The sequence below is a fragment of the Pelophylax lessonae genome (assembly GCF_965119305.1).
Source record: "Pelophylax lessonae genome assembly, chromosome: 3".
NCBI lineage: Eukaryota > Metazoa > Chordata > Amphibia > Anura > Ranidae > Pelophylax > Pelophylax lessonae.
The window spans coordinates 468,731,187-468,752,818 of record NC_138770.1 but is presented as its reverse complement, the minus strand read 5'-3'; the positions used below and the strand labels follow the sequence as shown (position 1 = coordinate 468,752,818).

The 21,632-nt window shown below is 43.4% G+C and overlaps 1 protein-coding gene across 1 annotated transcript in view; it reads right to left on the bottom strand.

The window, feature by feature from the left end:
• Window positions 1–613: 613 nt before the first annotated feature.
• The window catches only part of URB2 (URB2 ribosome biogenesis homolog), a 183,032-nt gene continuing 162,013 nt past the window's right edge, over window positions 614–21,632 (bottom strand). Inside the window, exons 9-10 of the mRNA XM_082251818.1 lie at window positions 13,227–13,366; window positions 614–920 (exon numbers count right to left, since the gene is read on the bottom strand). Coding sequence (XP_082107944.1) covers window positions 720–920; window positions 13,227–13,366 — 341 coding nt within the window. The 3' untranslated portion in view covers window positions 614–719. The remainder of the gene's footprint in view (window positions 921–13,226; window positions 13,367–21,632) is intronic.

Below are 21,632 nucleotides of genomic sequence, written 5' to 3'. Positions count from 1 at the left end.
TCTTTAGGCTGAGCTGAAGCAATAAATTGTAATCATTTCTAGCATTTTAATAACTTCTAGAATGTGCACTAATTACAAAATGTACACATAAAATTTACTAAGGGCCCACGCACACTGCTGCGTTGTCAAAACAATACAGTTTCTGAAAACCAAATCGCGTTTTTAGTGCATTTTTATTGTGTTACGTTAAAATTTAATGCAATGCATATATGTTTTACATGCGTTTTTGCATACATTTTTAGCCCTGGTCACCTGGGAGAAAAAAGGCACTTAAAAAAAAAAAAAAAAAAATGTATTTTTTATGCATTTCCGTTGACTATAATGGAATGTGCATTTTTTTTTAATAGGACACCAAAGATGCAACAAGCGGGACTTTTTTAAAAATGCAGCACAGAGATGCGAACAGATAGAATTTAAAGGTAACTACTTTTAATGCGCATTTGTCGTGCTGAAAAGGTGCATTTTAGTATGGCAAAAAGGCACCAGTGTGAACAGGGCCTAATTCAGGATTAATCAAAATAGTATTGTGTACCTTGCTGGGTGCGATGTATTAAAGAAACCACTGCTTGATTTTTGATTTTATATATGACAATTAAAACTTTTATCCATGAAGTGAGTCATGACATTTATTAACAAAAATGACACAAAAGTTTATGTTTTTGTCCACATGCATGGCACATCATGGCTGTGTCTTTTTAGGGCAACATTCATACTGTACATTAAAATCCTGCATATTTTTCTTCTACTTGGTTTCTTGTTTTGTGTTGGTGAGTATATTCCTGGTACAGTTCTTTGAATACTTCTCGTACTCCCATTTGTAAGGATGCATTTAGGAACTTGATATCACGGTCAATACACAGGTCCAAAATGTGAAAGATACCTCCTGTGAGGTGCTTCTTCACAGCAGGTTGAAGTGTAACCTGAGCAAAAAGAGACTGGTTATATCATCACATCCAATTACAGAATACATTTTAGATACTTATAAAACACACACACACATGCACAGTATATGCCCCTAACCACCTCAACACCGCCGTACATATATACACGGCCTCATTTTGAGGTAGTTATAGCATACTTATCCCAGTACTGTTTTGCACAGGTGATTCCCTACACGGTAAAAGGTATCTAAGCTCCTATGCAGGCTTTTACCCCCCTTCCCTGCTTCTTTTCCTGGGCTCTCCAATTCCACTGGCAAGCCCAGGATGGATCCAACCGTCAGTATCAGCTTCCATGTACACAGTGAGAGGAACTGATGTTGTTCCTTCAACTATTTGCACCAAATTCATGAAGCATTTGTGAAACTTTTTGGTTCTAACAGCGACTCCTGCACCAACTTAAGGTAGTTCTAAAATGCATGTAATAAGACGCAAAAAGATTCCAAGCTCTCCTTACCGACCAGTCTACGACCAACCAAATTGACCTGTCTAACAGTATGCATTAAAAACAGGGGTTTAGTTGTACTCATCTGCAAATACATGCGTAAGCCACAGAGCCCCAACAAGGCACCCCAATTTCTGTGGGTGAAAACCCCTGTTCTTAACGCATACTGTTAGGTCAATTTGGTTGGTCGCAGACTGGTCGGTAAGGAGAGCTTGGAAACTTTTTGTGTCTTGTTACACGTGTTGCCCTTCCAATGCTTCTTACTGCAGAGACCAGTTACAGGAGTGGGCAGTAACCATTTGTTTGTGCTATGGATTAAATTGGCCAGGTAATGCACTGACACCTTTGCTGCCATGGTGCTATAGGCTGGGTGTTCAGTGTGCCCCTGTGGACTCCCTTCAGGTATATCTGCCCTACACCTGTCCATTTAATTGCCTGTGCTTCCATTGTTGGAGACTCACAGAATTTAGAGTTAGCACCACAGAAAATGGGGTGCCTTGTCGGGGCTCACTTATGTATTTGCAGATGTGTGCAACTAAACCCCTGTTTTTAAGGCATACTGTTAGACAGGTCAATTTGGTTGGTCGCAGACTGGTCGGTAAGGAGAGCTTGGAATCTTTTTGTGTCTTGTAACATGCATTGCCCTTCCAATGCTCCTTACTGCAGAGACCAGTTACAGGTGCGGGCAGTAACTGTTTGGGCTTAGTTCTAAAATGCAGCATTTTTAAATTGTGTCCCAGTGAATGCGCCATTTCTACATTGTTCCACATTGAATGGAGTGAATTGAGTGGAGCTAATTAAGACATTCTCTCTGGCATACAGAGGGAAAAGCTGTCTCAGACAGATTTTGCAAAAGGATCTTATGCGCATTCTAAAAGTGGCGCAGCATAAGCCAAATTCAAGAACAAGTTCCAGACAGTTGCATGAATTTGGTGCATTCTTCACCACTCTTAGACTGCATGATACTTTAACACTTTCGCAAAATCTTCCTGTGCCAGTCTTTCTGAATTCCGGGGTGTGTGTTACCAGCTTATACAGCATCTGATCAAATCAATCTTGTTTTTTTAGGATGCTTTAGAAGCCAGAGGAGAGATATGAGGTCTAATAGACCCCAGATCTCTCCATTAAGAGGACCCGTCACCGCCCATGCTATGATAGGATGTTGTTCATCATCTGTACTAGCAATAAAGTTGATAAAAAATGTTTTTGTAAAGGTACAGTGAAAAAAAAAACTTAAAATAGAGAAAAAACGAAAGCACGTCAGTGACCATGAGCTTATATCAGAACTGTTTAGCAGTTTCTGCTGACCAAAGCAATAGCTTTAAATTAGCAAGCCGCTGATCAGAGCTATTGACTTAAAATATGACCCCCCCCAACTCACCACCTCTTCTGCTGTGCCTGCCACTTCCCACTTGCTGCTTTCTCCCCTCCACTAGCTGCTGAACTGTCCCCTTCCCCCACTGCATCTGTGTCCCACAACGCTGAATCCCCCCCATCCACTGCGTGCCAGCACCAATATCCTGTTTTTCCCATGTACTTACCGGCTTCCCTCCTCTGCCCCTCTTGCTGGCAATTGCATGGGAGCCACAGGCTAAACATAGCCACAAAACTGCCCCCCCCTGCTGCTGCAACCCCCCCACCCCCCACTGATAGACTCCTATCAATTCATAGTGCAGCTCAGACTGTAGAGAAAGGAACTGTCTTCAGTCCCTTTCTCTGTCTGAAAAAAGAGACATCAGAGGTCTGTTTAGACCCGTCTCTTTAGCGCCTCCCCCCCCCCCCCCAAAAAAAAATATTTAAAATCAAATTGTATCGGTTAACAAAAAAAAAAAATAGAATTGTAAAAAAAAATAAAATGTAAAAAATTATAGTAAGGGTGAATTTAGACATGAGTCTAAACCTCCCTTGCCTCTGAAGCCCGAGGTTACTGATGGGTGGTGAGAAAGCGATGGAACGCCTCCTCGCCACCTGTTTTGACCCCATTTTTGATAACAAATGCACTGCAACCGCATTCAATTTACGCAGTTGTGGGGTGTTTGTTGCGCTTCCTATTTTGAATGTATAGCATTTAGCAGGTGGCATTGCGCAAAAAGCATTGCAGCCCCAGTATGTAAACACACCCATCCACTGCCTATTGCAGCTAAAGTGGGTGTGGTTGTGGGGCAGCAGAAACACAGTTCAACAGCGCATTTTTGCTGCCCTACCCCCCCAACCGCAAGCCTAAACAAAGCCTAAAGTCTCGTTCACGTGGGGCATACTATTGTGCGGCCTTGTTTAGCTGCATAGGGATGCACAGGTGTTCCATGCATCCCCATGCAAGCAGTCTCATTGATGTCAATTGGGAAAAAGTAGCTGCATGGGAATGCACAGGTGTTCCATGCATTCCTGTGCAGGCAGTCCCATTCAATGTCTATTGGGATGCAGCGGCTGCTTCCAACTTGACTTCCGTGTGGTTGCAAGTTCCTGAACTCACACTGTCTGCATTTAGGGCCATGCACCTACACCGCAGATGTCAGATCTGTCTTGCAAAGAATACCTGTGTATCTGCGTGCAGGTAAACACAGCCTTCCATGGTACGCGTACGCTTTAGCACACCCACTGAACGAGGCCTTAGTAGGAATTTAGATGGAATTTTGTAAGTTAGATTGTGTTTATATGTGCTAAAAAGGATTTTAGTTTTTATTTGTGAAAATAATGATTTGATAAACATTTGCACAAATATCGCAGGACCTAAAAAAATCAGTAGCACCTTCTTTTTATTCTACAGGTCATGTGCTTTCAGAAAATATATAGTTTGGGGGTCTTTTACAAACTCCACAAGACTCACCACCCCACCAGGGTAGCACTGGTCTGCACCAGAGATAGCGCAGTATCCATGTGCAGCATCCAAGGGAAAAGAAAAACCCAGGAGTCAACACCAGGGGAAAAAGGAGCTTCCACAGCCAAAATTGCCGCCCAGAGGCTCCACTGTTCTGGCCGCCACTCCAAGTTCACGCTGGACCAACCAAACATGCCCGCCTGTAAATAGAAACACACAGGCCCAAAAGAAATGGCACCGACAATGGCAAAATGGCTGCCACACGAGGCTCCGAAGAGACTGAGGAGGGATCCCTGGAGCCCTGGTAGTAGTCATTATGGAGAGAGGATACCTGATCACAGGAGGGGCCCACATCCACCCCAAACCACGTCCAGGGGGAGAGGGGGACAGCTACTCACCATATCGGGAACCATGCAGGCACCACTCCAGACAGAACCTCCTTACCATCAAAATGGGGGGGGGGGGGGGGGCTGTCAGTCAGAAGGAACACTGCAACTCGGGCCGAGACCAGATCGTATGCAACCTCACGAGGCATTTAACTCACTGGCCAGCCCCCCTCCAGTGGGGCTATGTCGCGGCCGACCCATCGCGGAGCTCTAGTCTGTGCGCGCTCCCTGACCAGACTAGGATGACCACTGGATCTAGATAACCAGCCAATCGCCCAGTCCGCCAGTTGATAGTAGATTTGACAGACCTAAAGAAAAAATGCCATATAAAAAGAAAAAAAAATGCCAGGACCAGAGACTAAGGCAGAGAACTAGGTCCTTACTCCTGACTAGGCATAAATAAAAATGAAGGCCCAAAGCAGAGAGGGGGATGAAAAACACCTAGGACTGTCCATAGGCTTAGCCAAGTCTTTTTTCTGCCTAGTGTTCTACTCCTGTAGGGGGCAATATAACCCTGTGGTTCTGAATATGAAGAGCTGTGTCCGTCAATGAACGAAAGAGAAAATATATTTTTTACTTTCTTGTATAAAACATATCCAATAAAAAAAAAATTTAAAATCTAATTTAGGCCAATATGTATTCTGCTACAGTGGGAAAAATAAGTATTTGATCCCCTGCAGATTTTGTAAGTTTTCCCACATACAAAGAAATAAAGGGTCTATAATTTTTATCATAGGTGTAATTTAAATAATAGAGACAGAATATCAACGAAAAATCCAGAAAAAACACATGATACAAATGTTATAAAACTGAGTTGCAGTTCATTGAGTAAATTAAGTATTTGATACCTAAGCAAAACATGACTTAGTTCTTAGTGGAGAAGCCCTTGTTGGCAAGCACAGAAGTAAGACGTTTCTTGTTGGTTACAAGGTTTGCACACATCTAAAGAGGGATTTCGGTCCATTCTTCTTTACAGATCTTCTCTAAATCCTTAGGTATTCTTGGTTGTCGCTTGGCAACTCAAGTTTCAGCTCCCTCCATAAATTTTTCTATAGGATTAAAGTCTGGAGACTGGCTAGGTCACACCATAACCTTAATGTGCTTCTTCTTGAGACACTCTTTTGTTGCCTTGGTGGTATGTTTAGGGTCATTGTAATGCTGGAAGACCCATCCATGACCCATCTTCAGTATTCAGGCTGAGGGAAGAAGGTCCTCATCCAAAACATTTTAATACATGGTCCCGTCCATTGGCCTCTCAATGCGGCAAAGTCAGCCTGTACCTTTAGCAGAGAAACAGCCTCAAAGCATAATGTTTCCACCTCTGTGCTTGACTGTAGGGATAGTGTTCTTAGGGTCATAGTCAGCATTTTTCTTCCTCCAAACACGCCAAGTTGAGTTAATGCCAAAGAGTTTCTTATTGGTCTCATCTGACCACAGCACTTTCTCCCAATCCTTCTCATAATTATTTCGATTCATTGGTAAACTTCAGACGGGCCTGTACATGTGCCTTCTTACGGAGGGGGAGTTTGCCGGCTCTGCAGGATTAAAATCCATGGCGGTGTATGGTGTTACCAATGGTTTGTTTGGTGATTGTGTTCCCAACTTTGAGACAGGCCTTGAGATAATTTACAAGCTCATCCCATGTAGTTCTGGGCTGATCCCTCACTTTTCTCATGATCATCCTTACCCCATGAGGCGAAACTCTGCATGGAGCTCCAGACAGAGGGCAATTGGTTATTTTGTATTTCTTCGATGTGAATATTCTTGTGAATAATTGCTCCAACAGTTGTCTTTTTACCAAGCGTTTGCTGATGGTCTTGTAGCCCATTCCAGCCTTGTGCAGGTCTACAATTTTGCCCCTGATGTCCTTTGACAGCTCTTTGGTCTTGCCCATGATTGTGAGGTTTGAATGGAAGAAAGAGATTCTGTGGACTTATATACACAATGCGTTGTCGTTCAAAGCAACTTCTTAAATTGACAGGACTAATCTGTGTACCACATTAACACATACTGTAGCCAGTGTTTTTCTGAATTTTTGGTTGATATTCTGTCGCCATCATTTATGATAAAAATTTTAGACCATGAATTTCTTAGTAAGTGGGAAAACTTACAAAATCTGCAGGGGATCAAATCATTTTCCCCACTATACATATTTTTGGTAAAAAAAAATTCCAATAAGTGTAAATTGGTTTGTTTGAGCAAAAGTTATAGCATCTACAAACTAGTTATTTGTTTTTTTACTAGTAATGGGGGCGATCAGTGACTTATAGCGGGAATGCGATATTGTGGTGGACAAATCAGACACTAAGGGTTTTTTGCTTTTTTTAAATTAAAGCTAGAGAGGGTAAAATTGGTCATAAGTCTGCAGAGAAACCAATCAGCTTCTAGGTTTTATTACTAAAGCTTAATTAACCACTTAAGCCCCGGAAGATTTTACCCCCTTCCTGACCAGGGGGTATTTTGCAATTCGGCACTGCATGACTTTAACGGACAATTGCGCGGTCGTGGGACGCTGTACCCAAATTAATTTGACGTCCTTTTTTTCCCACAAACAGAGCTTTCTTTTGGTGGTATTTGATCACCTGTGCGATTTTTTGATCATGCGCTATAAACAAAAAAAGGGCGACAATTTTGCAAAAATAACAATATTTTTCAATTTTTTTATATGAAATTCCCCCTCAAAAAATTAAAAAATCAAAATTTTTGGCCAATTTGTTTTCTGCTACCTATGTTTGGTAAAAAAAATGTCAGCCGGCTTTGTTTACATTAGCCGCCTGCCTTTCTCCCTCTCTACCCGACGATCGCGAGTGACCGGCGCGCACTCGCCCCCTATTCGCTCCCAGGCTAGTGACGTACCGGTACATCACTTTGCCTGGGAGGGGCTGACTGCCGCCGTATATAGTCGGGCAGCGGTCGGCAACTGGTTAAACAAGCTGAGGTTAGAAGCCGATTGGTTTCTCTGCAGAATTGTGACTAATTTTGCACTCTCTAGCTGTAGTAAATAAACCCCCAACTGACACTTTTGACATTCTTGTTGGGAACCAATTACACTAATACAGTTATCAGTGCTAAAAATATGCACTGTCACTGCACTAATGACAGCACTAATGACACTGGCTGGGAAGGGGTTAACATCAGGGGCGATCAAATGGGTAAGTGTGTGCCTAGCTGGTGTTTTCATACTCTGGGGGAGGTGCTTTTACTAGAAGAAGCCATGATTCATGTTCCTACTTTGCAGGAACACAGGATCCAGGCTTTCTGTACTGACAGAGTGATCAGCGGGTGCCAGGGGACATCAGGTCCGTGGTACCCACTGATTAGCTCCTTTTACTGTCGGCTGTCGGCTCTTCTTCTTCCTCCGGTCCTCCTCCGACGACGTCTCCGGCGATTATGCCGGTCTCTGCAGCTTATTATATAGCCATTAGGGGCGTGGCCGCCAGATGACGTCATCGGGAGACCATGCCCCCTTGTGTCACATGTGACGACACATGTGACACAATGGGGCGTGGTCTCCCGATGACGTCATCTGGCGGCCACGCCCCTAATGGCTATATGATAAGCTGCAGAGACCGGCATAATCGCCGGAGACGTCGTCGTCGGAGGACCGGAGGAAGAAGAGCCGACAGCAAAAGAGCAGAAGACCGGAGAGGAGCGGACAAGAAGAGAGGACAGCAGAAGGGCGGACAGCAAAAGAGCAGAAGACCCCGGAGAGGAGCGGACAGCAGAAGACCCCTGGAGAGGAGAAGACAAGAAGAGAGGACAGCAGAAGGGCGGACAGCAAAAGAGCAGAAGACCCCCGGAGAGGAGAAGAGCCGGATGAAGATTTTTAATAAACTTTCCAAAACGTCTCCTGTCGTTATTTCCATACACTGCCTTTTATGTGGTGAATGAGTAGGGGTACAGTGTACCCCATACCCATTCACATAGGGAGGGGGTCCGGCATCTGGGGGGCCCCCCTTGTTAAAGGGGGCTTCCAGATTCCGATGAGCCCCCTGCCCGCAGACCCCCACAACCACCGGCCAGGGTTGTGGGGATGAGGCCCTTGTCCTCATCAACATGGGGGCAGGGTGCTTTGAGGTGGGGGGTGCAGAGCCCCCCCTGCCCCAAAGCACCCACACCCCCCCATGTTGAGGGCGTGTGGCCTGGTATGATCCAGGGGGGGTGGGGCCGCTCGCTTGTCCCCTCCCCTTTCCTGGTATGCCGGGCTGCATGCTTGGATAAGGGTCTGGTATGGATTTTGGGGGGGACCCCACGCCGTTTTTTTTCCCCATTTTGGCGTGGAGTTCCCCCTCAAGATTCTCACAGCGCAAGTCGCGCCGCAAGTCGGATCACCCTGATCCGACCTGCGGTGCGACTTCCATTCAAATCAATAGGCTCCCATAGGGAACCATTGATTTTGAATGGAGGCAGAAAAAACGCTGCTAACAGCTACTGTGGCCAAACGTGCAATAACGCTAATTGAAAAAGCTACTGAAAGCACGTTTTTACAGCTGCTGTTTTCCGGCGTCAAGTAAACAGCTTTGGAGCACGTTTTTATGACGCCCTGTGTGCATGGAGCCTTAAAATAAGATGAAAAAAAGAAATGGGGGGGGGGGACCAGGTAACTGGGGAGAAAATGAGAGTTGTGAGGGAACACAGTAAAAGAAGGGGGAGGAAAAAAAGGGGTAGAAGGGGAAAGTTCTCCCAGGATGGGAGGCGAGTGAGGTCAATTAGAGAGGCCCAGGTTGGTCAGACGCAAGGTTGGGAGAACATAAGACCACCAAGGGGCCCACACCTTAAGAAATTTAGTCATTGAGGATACTACTCATGTTCTCAATAATCATGAGAGTCGTCAAGATGCTCTTTACCTCTGTAAACAAAACAGATGTTTTTTTCCAGGCTCTAGCTATTGCACGTTTAGCGGCAATAAATACATAAGTGGACAGTTTCTGCTGGTAGGAGAAAATGCCTGGGATCGGACAGTGAAGCAATGCCAATTTAGCATCTTTGAGGATAGGTACATAAGAGGATAAACAAGAGTCCAAAGATTCTTGAACAAAATCCCACTAGACGGGGGCAGGACCACCAGGTATGAAGTTTGTCTCCTTGTTAGCCACATCCTTGGAAGTATCTATCATTGTAGGATGGGTTAGATTTGGCAATGCCACCCAGGACCCAATACCGTAAAAAGGAGTACCTTGTTGGCCGCCTCTAATGTAGCTGTATTAAAGGAGCAGTTTACAATACTACACCAGGCTTTGCTCCAATCTGCAAAGTCAATGGGGAATAAATCTGGCTCCCATTTAGGTACATAGGATAGTAAGGCTGAAGGAGTATATCAAGCATATGGTGCCAGGAGCTCCTGGGGAGTGTAGGGAAGTATGTTGGAAGGCTGTTTTCTGATACGGGAAAGTATCATAATGTCTGAGAGAGGTTATCCTGTTTCGCATTTGAAGATAGCTGAAAAAAAAATAAATTTAGGGGGCATCATGGGTCTCTTGGATCGAAGACAAAAAGAGAGAAAATGTTGAACCTGTGGAAACCCATGGGTGGACCACCATGAGAAGACATATGTTTGTTCTAGGCTGGGAAGAAACATGGGGTTGTTGAAAAGGGGGAGGAGTGGAAGGAAAAAGGACATGAGCCTGCCAAAGTACCAGACTGAGTCCCAAAGTTTATAGGCTGTGAGCCATTAGGGGGCTGATGGAAGAGGGACATAGTTTAGGGGGAAGCCAGAACAGGGCAAAAACAGGGACAAGCACACAGAAGTCTCCAAAAGAACCCAGTGAGGAATGTCAGATGTAGCCTGCAGCATTGGTGAGCTGGGAGATTTGTGGTGCCTGATAATATTTTGCGATGTTTGGAACTTTCTAGCCCACCTCGCACCCTGTGGGTAAAGCGGGAGACCCTGGGGGGGCTTGCAAGCCCAAATAAAGGAGAGAATCCTATTCTGGAGAAGGCGCGGGGACTCGAACTGGTAGGGCCCAGAAAAAATTTAAGATCTTCGGGAGGACAGTCATCTTGACAGCATGAATGCGGCCAATCCAAGACTGGGTGGGAAATCTCCAAGATGTCATAAGAACTGTGATAGAACATAACTGAGGGTAGAAATTGGTGGAGAAAAGAGAGGAATAGGAAGGAGTCCGTTTATTACCTAAATAATCCAGCGAGGAGCTGGCCCAGCGATATGGGAAGGTGAATTGGAGGTGCGAGACCAGGGAGTCCTGGAGGGAAATATGCAGTGCACTGGTTTTGTGTGGATTGAGTCGGAGCCTGGAAATGGCATCAAAGCGGGTCAAGAGAGATTGTAGATTGGGTAAAGAGACAATCTTGTTAGTCAGGGTTAGGAGAGCGTTGTCCGCAAACATGGTCACCTTGTAACACTCACCCGCATATGTGATTCCATTAATGTTCAGGTCAGCTCTAAGAGCTATAGTTTAAGGTTTGAGGGCAGGGAATAAAGAGGACGGGAGATAGGGGGACCCCTTCTGCATTCCTCTAAAAATAGGGAATGAAGGTGATAGGCATCCTGCATAGCGAACGGCGGTGGAGGGTGAAAAGTAGAGGGCAGTCAGCCATGTGAGGATTAAGTCCCCGAAGCCCCAATGCTGTAGGACATATTGCAAGTAGTCCCTCGAGAGGGAGTTGAATGGTATATATATATATATATATATATATATATATATATATATATATATACATATACATATATACACACACACACACACACACACACAGTGCTTTGTGAAAGTATTCGGCCCCCTTGAACTTTTCAACCTTTTGCCACATTTCCGGCTTCAAACATAAAGATATAAAACTGTAATTTTTTGTGAAGAATCAACAACAAATTTTTGCCCATTCCTCCTTGCAAAACAGCTCGAGCTCAGTGAGGTTGGATGGAGAGCGTTTGTGAACAGCAGTTTTCAGTTCTTTCCACAGATTCTCAATTGGATTTAGGTCTGGACTTTGACTTGGCCATTCTAACACCTGGATATGTTTATTTGTGAACCATTCCATTGTAGATTTTGCTTTATGTTTTGGATCATTGTCTTGTTGGAAGACAAATCTCCATCCCAGTCTCAGGTCTTTTGCAGACTATCAGGTTTTCTTCCAGAATGGTCCTGTATTTGGCTCCATCCATCTTCCCATCAATTTTAACCATCTTCCCTGTCCCTGCTGAGGAAAAGCAGGCCCAAACCATGATGCTGCCACCACCATGTTTGACAGTGGGGATGGTGTGTTCAGAATGATAAGCTGTGTTGCTTTTACGCCAAACGTAACGTTTTGCATTATTGCCAAAAAGTTTGATTTTGGTTTCATCTGACCAGAGCACCTTCTTCCACATGTTTGGTGTGTCTCCCAGGTGGCTTATGGCAAACTTTAAACAACACTTTTTATGGATATCTTTAAGAAATGGCTTTCTTCTTGCCTATAAAGGCCAGATTTGTGCAGTGTACGACTGATTGTTGTCCTATGGACAGAGTCTCCCACCTCAGCTGTAGATCTCTGCAGTTCATCCAAAGTGATTATGGGCCTCTTGGCTGCATCTCTGATCAGTCTTCTCCTTGTATGAGCTGAAAGTTTAGAGGGATGGCCAGGTCTTCGTAGATTTGCAGTGGTCTGATACTCCTTCCATTTCAATATTATCGCTTGCACAGTGCTCCTTGGGATGTTTAAAGCTTGGGAAATCTTTTTGTATCCAAATCCAGCTTTTAACTTCTCCACAACAGTATCTCGGACCTGCCTGGTGTGTTCCTTGTTCTTCATGATGCTCTCTGCGCTTTAAACTGACCTCTGAGACTATCACAGTGCAGGTGCATTTATACGGAGACTTGATTACACACAGGTGGATTCTATTTATCATCATTAGTCATTTAGGTCAACATTGGATCATTCAGAGATCCTCACTGAACTTCTGGAGAGAGTTTTCTGCACTGAAAGTAAAGGGGCTGAATAATTTTGCACGCCCAATTTTTCAGTTTTTTATTTGTTAACAAAGTTTGAAATATCCAATAAATTTCTTTCCACTTCATGATTATGTCCCACTTGTTGTTGATTCTTCACAAAAAATGACAGTTTTATATCTTTATGTTAGAAGCCTGAAATGTGGCAAAAGGTCGAAAAGTTCAAGGGGGCCGAATACTTTCACAAGGCACTGTATATATATATATATATATCAATCAACGGTACCTTTTTTTAAAAAAAATAACAAACATGTCATACTTACCTACGCAATGGTTTTGCACAGAGCAGTCCTGGTCCTGCTCAGAGCGCCCCCCCCCCCCTCCCCCCACGCTGAATGCCCTTATAGCAAGCTTCTTGCTATGGGTGCACTCATGCGTGCCCGCTCCCAAGCCCCACTCTGCGTGTCCATGAGGCACACAGAAAGGGGCTCAGCCCCCACCCCCGGTCACTGTCTGTGATTGGCAGCAGCGGGAGCAAATGGCACACACTGCTGTGTCTGAGCCAATGAGGAAGGAGAAAATCAAGAGAGCATCAGCTCTTGTACACAACGTTGAATCAAGCTCCGGTAAGTATAGAGAGGGTCTGGAGGCAAGCTACTCATAGAAGGATTTTTAAAGAAGCAATAGTTTTAAGCATATCTACAGTATATGTAGCCTTTACTTCACTTTAACATTGAATAAAAATTTTGGTCATACCTTCTGTAGCTCATTAACATACTGTGAAACCATGAAAGCAGAAAAAACTGTGAATTCCTCTGTTTTAGCTGCAATATGAGTGTACATTCGTTCCACCAGTTGTGCGCATTTCAGTACGATTTCCAATTCAGCACCTGTACCTGTTAAAAGGATGAAGAATAGTAAACTGATGATGATTCGTTTTTAAAAAGAACTAGCACTAGCACATTGACAAATTAGCACTGACCCCATTTTTTACACTGCACATTTCCAAAAGCTGAACCAATTCAGAAGAGGAAAAAGTGTGCCTTTTTAAAAAATGTGTACATCTGTGTAAAAACTGAGCTGTTTTAATGCTAAAAGATCACAATAAAAGCAATTATTGATAAACAAATATATTTTTGTAATGCATTATGTGATATGGGCAGGTGTGCTGCACGGTGTTCCTGTTACAGTAATTGTAAAATATAATACTGGCTATTATTCTTTAACTATTTTCCGACCGCCCTTTGGCACATTTACTGCTACAGGGTGGCAGCTGTGAGCAGGATCACACACATATATATATATATATATATATATATATATATATATATATATATATATATATGCGATCCGTGCTCCCTCTGTGTTCCCGAGCAGAAGGCGCTTCTGACGGTCCAGGGGTGTCGTGATTTAATCCAGTACCGATCAGTTAACAGCTCCAGCCCAATGATTTATGGCCTGGACCTGCTGATCGGTTCTAACAAATCACAGAACTGCCTGTGTCTGTGTTTACAATACACAGACACAGGAAATTATGTCATTTCTCTTGGAGTCCTTTTTGGTTCCAAAGTGTGAAAAGAGACAGCATCTGATAGTTAACCCTTTCATTCCTTGTCACAGTGTCATTAAGTACAGTGAATACATTTTTTTGCTGATCACTGTATTGGTGTCACTGGTGTTGTGGAAATTTTATTAGGACTAGTGTGGACATTTTTCAGGATGTGTTTTCTTTAGCTTGTCATTATGACTCCTGTTGTCGGTTTGCTTGCAATAAGCTCATTACAGCGTGTATTGGCGAACCGGCATTGAGGAAAGACTACTGACAGTGACAACCTTCCTGTAGATGTATAGATGCTTTCGCTCTACATAGACATCTCCATAGGTGAACACTCCATACGCGGGTCTGTTTGCCGCTAGAGATCTATGTGTATTGCAGTGTGGAGTTCAAAGATAAAGCTGCAAGAATATGACCACCAGTGGGGGCCTCTGTATAATGTGCAGATTTGTTCGCACGGCGGGGATATGTTTGCTCTGTGAAGTCAATATAGTTTTGATATCAATCTGTCTTTATGAAGGGATACACGCTCATGATACAATTTCTACTGTGCCTGATCACTATTGTGGAAACAGCATGGCTCTTTCCCTGCAGATAGCCTCACTACTATGGGAACAGTTGTATAATTCTTTTAGGCATTGTTATCTGAGCCTTGCTGAGTGGGATTCATGCTAGTAGTAGTGGCGGGAGTGCATGCACGTGTTTGATCAGAGTAGCGTTCACAGTTCTACACACTGATTTCATTGTGTAGTGTTAGGCGCAAATTCCGCTAAACGTGGGTTTCATTGTTAACTGCGGTGCGTTGATTTTCACGCATCAATGGCGGGAAGCCGTGCACGCTGTTCTGCTCATTCACGATCGTGTACTCCCCCTTTCTATTGTATATTTGAATATATACAGGTGTGTCGTTGGCTGATTCTATGTGAGTAACTTATGTTATGTAACTGTACATTTGGAACTGATTGGCTGATGCTGTATAGGCATCACTTTCTGCTGTTATCCCTGTGTTATCCCATAAATAAGCGGAGCTCAATGCTTTAGCCAGGACATTCTATCGAGCATCCAATGTGATAACAGCCTGTGTGTCTGTATTAACGGGGTACTGCTGAGCGCGCTCCATTACCTTATACAAAAGAGCTGAGAACTATGCTTTTTAGCACAACGGGATTATTTGCGCTTGATGTATATTAACCACTTCCTGCCCGCCCTATAGGCAATTGACGGCGAGAAGGTGGTTACATTATCCTGACCCGCCGTCACTCTGACACACCGCATCTCCGATCTCGGTAAAGAGCCTACTGATGTAGGCTCTTTACCATGTGACCAGCTGTGTCCAATCACAGCTGGTTACATAGTAAACAGGAAGAGCCATTGATCGGCTTTCCTCAGTTCATGCCTGTCAGGCACCAGCAGAGGAGAGCCGATCTGCGGCTCTCCTGACAGGGGGGGTCTGTGCTGGTAATCAGAGCATTGATTACCAGTGCAGATCCTTAGGGGGGGTGCCACTAGAACCACCAGGGATTCCCACTCATGACCCCAGGGATGCCCACCCATGACCCCAGGGATGCCCACCAGGGATGGCAATCAGGGCTCAGGGAGCCTGCCAGTGGTGCCCTACCCATCAGTGCTACACCCCATGCCATCTATCAGTGCTGCCCACCAGTTCCCATCATTGCCATCTATCAGTGCCGCCCACCAGTGCCCATTATTGCCCATCAGTGCCGCCTATCAGTGCCCATCAGTGCTGCATATTAGTGCCAGCCAGTGCGGCCTCATCAGTGCAGGAAAAAAACGTATCTATTTCCAAACTTTTATCACATAAACAAAAAAACTTTTTTTTTTTTTTTTTCAAACTTTTCGTTTTTTTTATTTGTGTAGCAAAAAAAAAAAAATCCTTGCAGTGATCAAATACCACCAAAAAAAGCTCTATTTGTGGGGAACTAAATGACATGAATTTGGTTTAGGTACAGTGTTGCATGACTGAATTGTCATTCAAAATGCAACAGCTGTAAAAGCTGAAAATTGGCCTGGGCGGGAAGGGGGAAAAATGCCCTGTATTGAAGTGGTTAATATCTAACAGTGCACTTATTAGCGCATTAGAGTCATCTTCGCATCAAGCGTACATTAAGATCAAATACGCTGGTGACGCTAGCATTAGCGCCATTCCCAGATAGCATCAGGGTACTTGTCACATATTCCCTAATAAAAGTTTATTCCTCTGATCATCCCCCAATCAACCCTTTCACTGCCCTGTCACAGTTTTATTAGTACAGTGTACAGATGTTTTTTCTGATCATTGCATTATTGACACGGGTGACGTCAGATAGCAATTGTGTCAATCCCAGACAGCATGAGTTTGCCCGCCACATATTCACTAATACATTTTAACCCTTTGATTGCCAGTAACACTCACACAGACACATTACACACCTCAATTACTAGTATAGTGTCTAAATGGATCTATATCTTTGATCAGATCAGAACTATACTAGTGTTACCTGCATTAGTCAGTAGATCACTGTGACTACTGATACACAGTACACAAAATCACAGCGTTAGCAGAATCAGGCCTGATCTCTGCTAGCACTAGAAAGTACATTTTATTTGTAGCAGTTTAAACAGTCCTTGACAGCCAGGTGCTTTTTTACCTGTGAGTTGCACTAAATTTATAGGTACAGTGCTTTAAAAAAGCATTCATACCCCTTGAAATTTTCCACATTTTGTCATGTCATGCTAAAAACGTAACTGTATTTTATTGCGATTTTATATGATAGACCAACACAAAGTGGCACATAATTGTGAAGTGGAAAGAAAAAGATAAATTATTTTTAAACTGTTTTCAGCTCCCTTTAGGGCTCTTTCACACGGGCGATCCGAAAAGATCCGCCTGTCAGTTTTTTAGGCGGATTTGATTGGATCCTCCATGCAGCCCTATGGGGCAGCGGATGTCAGCGGAGACACCTCCGCTGACACCTGCTGCCATCCGTATCCGATCCTGTCCGTGAAATCTGGACAGATGGTCACCCTATTTTTCCATCCGTTCAGGGATCAGATCGGATGAGAGCGGACAGGCGGTCCGCTCTCATCCGATCCCCCATAGAGAGTAGCGGGAACTGTGACACCTTACTCTCCGCACTGCAAGCGGAGACGGAGCACAGATCCGCCTACGGAGGCGGACCGCGTGAAGGAGCCCTTACTCTACCCCTAACTAAAATCTAGTGGAACCAATTCCCTTCAGTATTCACCTGATTAGTAAATAGAGTCCACCTGTGTGTAATTTCATCTCAGTATAAATACAGCTGAAGCCCTCAGAAGTTTGTTATAGAACCAAACTTGGAAGTCAGGAAGTGACGAAACGTGTCAGAACGTGGAACGCACAACGTGACGTACACACAGAGTACTGGAGCGCAAGCCGGAAAATAACCTCCGCTCGCCACTCTGCATTGCTGTACACTGCTGTCACTGGGATTTTTAACCCTTTTACCCTGCTATACGTTGCGATTTTTATTGGAATACCCACTATATGGGGAATAAAGCTCTTAAACTTTATCACACTATTTGAAGCATTTATATTTTCTATATACACCTACCGTATGCTGATACGAGGAATGGTGAGGAGGAAACCCTAATCTACATATCCAGGAGGCATTACAAGTGGACCTACCGTGGACCTGAGGGCCTACAAGATTGATTGGTCTCAATATCATACGATATACTAGACCCATTACATCTGGTAAGTCACCCATCTTTTAACATACCACTGAAAGGAGGAACCTGCACCTGCACTTTAAAAAGTCACAAAATTGGAGAAAAAAACCTATCACTGAGCACCTTACACTTTTAAACCCATCTGGAAGAACTTTTTTGCACTGAAGAATAGCCGATTGGCTTATTTTATATTTTATTTGATTTATTGCCATTTTTTGATTTGATTTTATTGCCACTTGATGTATTTATTATTTTTCATGTCACAATATTAATTGATTCGCATATTAATATTAATTTTATTTGGATCACCTTTATTAATTTACACCACTTGCACAAAATACCACACTATGTTATATTAATTGGTTTGATATTTATTTATTTATACATTTACTTATGATATTTCCTTTATAATATTTATCTATTTAATTATTTATTTCGAACACACTAATTATTCTATATATTTGGATTGTTAGCAAGCGCTGTAGATAGCCCTAATTCTTTAGGACTATTTTTTCACATGTGGAAGAAGGTGTTCTGGTCAAATGAGATCAAAATTGAACTTTTTGGCCTAAAAGCAAAATGATATGTGTGGCAGAAAACTAACACTGCACATCACCCTGAACACACCATCCCCATTGTGAAACATGGTGGTGGCAGCATCATGTTGTGTGGATTCTTTTCTTCAGCAGGGACAGGGAAGATGATCAGAGTTGATGACGAAAACCTGTTCAAATCTGCAAAAGATTTGACTTGGGGCGAAGGTTCACCTTCCAGCAGGACAACGACCCTAAACATACAGTCAGAGCTACAATGGAATGGTTTAGATCAAAGCATATTCATGTGTTACAATGGACCAGTCAAAGTCCAGATCTAAATTCAATTGAGGATCTGTGACAAGACTTGGAAATTGCTGTTCACAGAAACTCTCCATCCAATCTGACAGAGCTTGAGCTGTTTTGCAAAGAAGAATGGACAAAAATTTCACTCCAGTGATCTGCAAAGCTGGTAGAGACATAACCCAAAAAGACTTGAAGCTGTAATTGCAACAAAAGGTGGTTCTACAAAGTATTGACTCAGGGGGCCTGAATACAAGTGCACGCCACACTTTTCAGATATTTATTTGTAAAAAATGTGAAAACCATTTATGATTTTTTCCTTGCACTTTACAATTATGTGCCACTTTGTGTTGGTCTATCACATAAAATCCCAATTCGATACAGTTACGTTTTTGGTTGTGACATGACAAAATGTGGAAAATTTCAAGGGGTATAAATATATTTTCAAGGCACTGTACCTATAAATTTAGCGGCCAAAATGTCAAACGAAAGGTACACTAGTGAAGAGGCCTACAGGGTACTAAGCATGACAGATGAGTGCAATGGGGAGTGCTCACAGTCAGAATCAGGCTCAGTATACAAACCTGTAGAGAGCAGCAGCACCCTGACAGATAGCTCAGACGACAGAGAAGAAGCCCCTGCTAAGGTCAGGCGTACCCGACCCCGTTCCCCTGTTGCGGAGATGGTCCAATCGCATGATGATTCTCATATGCAGCAGAGTGCCAGTACTAGTGCCGCTCTACCTTTTGGTGAACTGGCGAGCACCAGCGGCCTAGTAAATCCTGGTCATAGACATACCAGCACTGCAGCAACACTTGGTGACGTAGCCAGTCCCATAATTGCAGTTCAAGCTGGTGCGATGGCTAGCACAAGTAGTGTCCCGCAGCCACCAAGAATTCAAACACAGGCCCGTAGAGTCCATAATGCCCTTCCCGCTGCGCTTGCAAGTCCTGATTGGGAGCCCACAGATTCTGCAGCACCCGTATTTCCCCCATTTACTGCCCAACCCAGAATTCAGGTGGAAACAGCAGATTTAACTCCCCTTGGTTTTTTTAAGCTGTTTTTCATGGAAGATCTGTACAGATCGATTGTGGACCAAAGCAATTTATCTCCTCAAACCCAAATTCTAACCTTGCCAGACAATTTGCGTGGAAACGTATCACGGTTTCCGAATTTAATCGTTTTGTGGGCTTAACCCTTAACATGAGCATTCCTTAAAAGAATGAGTCACAGTCATACTGGTCCACAGACCTGATTTATCATATGCGTGTTCTCTGCTGCCATGGCCAAGAGTAGATATGAGAATATAATGCAATTTATGCATTTCAACGACAATGAACTCTGTCGTCCTTGGGATGACCCTGAATATGATCGGCTCCACATAATATGGCCCCTCGTAAATAACGTCCCTCATTAAGTTTTCTGGCCGCCTTGCTTTCAGTTTGTCACCAGCAAGCATGCCAGCTCTATGAGAGGGTAACATTCTATACATGTAGTTTCCTGAATTAACGAGGAAAAAGATGTAGCCCTGCGACTGCCCAGACGGAGCAGTGGCAAGATTGTTTAGGAATTGGTGTCTCCCTTTGTCTGTAAAGGGTACCATTTGTATGTGGATAATTTTTATACAAGCGTGACATTTTTTAGACACCTTTATGAATTAAAAATTGGCTGCTGTGGCACTATGTGACCTAATCGCCGGGGCTTTCCCCAAATTAGATGGGAGGAGAGAGCCTGCTTGAAAAGTAATGAATTGCACTAGTGCAGTATTAGTAGAGGGTACAGCACGGCACAGTATAGGGCACACATTCACACCGGGACTTAAAAGATGTTAGTCAGGAAACTGGCTATCGCATTTTGAGAGACCCTATCCTGGAAAGTTTACTGTTTTTTACAGTTACAGAAAAGTTACAAATGAAGATTAAAAAAATATATAAATAAATAAATGGAAGAAAAAAATAAATATATATATATAAAAGCCAATGATAGTTGTCGTTTTTATTCTGTTCTTATTATGTTTTATTGTTACCATTGTTTGATTTGCAGGTACGTACAGAATTCACCTTCAGCATTGATCTGTTTATTCTAAAAAGCTTTAGGGTTTGCGTTCAAAATACATAAATCAGTGACTGCAGCGCTGTAAGAGGTGATTTCACCACCGCAGTTAAATAAACAGCGTATATACCAAAGCATGGGGGCTGGGGAGGTCAGAGGGCGGATTGTCCCTATGCTTTGGCATATATTTTTTACTTTTTTTTGGCAGAGATTGCAATAAAAAAGTTGTTGTTTTATTGGTAATGTGTTTTATTGTTAAACTTTGTTTACTTTGAAAGAATGCCATTCAACTGAAGCACTGATCTGTTTATTCTGAGAGCAACAGGGTTTGCTTTCAGAATACATAAATCAGTGACTGCGGCTATGTAGGAGACGATTTCACCACTGCAGTTAAAAAAAAAGAACATATATAATGAAGCATGGAGGCTGGGGTAGACAGTGGGCGGATCACCCTATGCTTTGGCATATTTTTTTTTTCACTTTTCTTGGCAGATTTCTTCATCCACATTGATCGATGTGAATGGAGGAATCTGCTAGGTTATTTTTCTTTTAGTTTAGCCCATGGGCTTAATGAAAAAAAAAAAAGGAACATTGCATTTATGGCCATCATTAGAAGTGGGTGGATGCAGGAAGTTATATTCTAATGGTGGGGATACCACACACTTTTTCTGGCAGAAATTTCTTCATCCACATCGATCCATGTGAATGGAGGAATCTGTTAGGTTCTTTTTTTGTTTAGCCCACAGGCTGCATGAAAAAAAAGAACATTACAATATATGTCGGTATTGCTACGCCGCTGGACTTTGAGTGGTTATGCCAGGAAGATGCCTGCAGGTTTAGGCATCATCTTGATACCATTTTTTTCAGCCGGCGGTCGGCTTTTACGTAAAAGCAATCTTAGCGGTATTCTCTAGCTTTCCTGTTCCACCGAGGAACCAGAGAATGCAGCCGGTGGTTCCGCCAGCTGACCATAGAACTGAGCCGAGAACGGAATCGCTCCAATCATCTCTA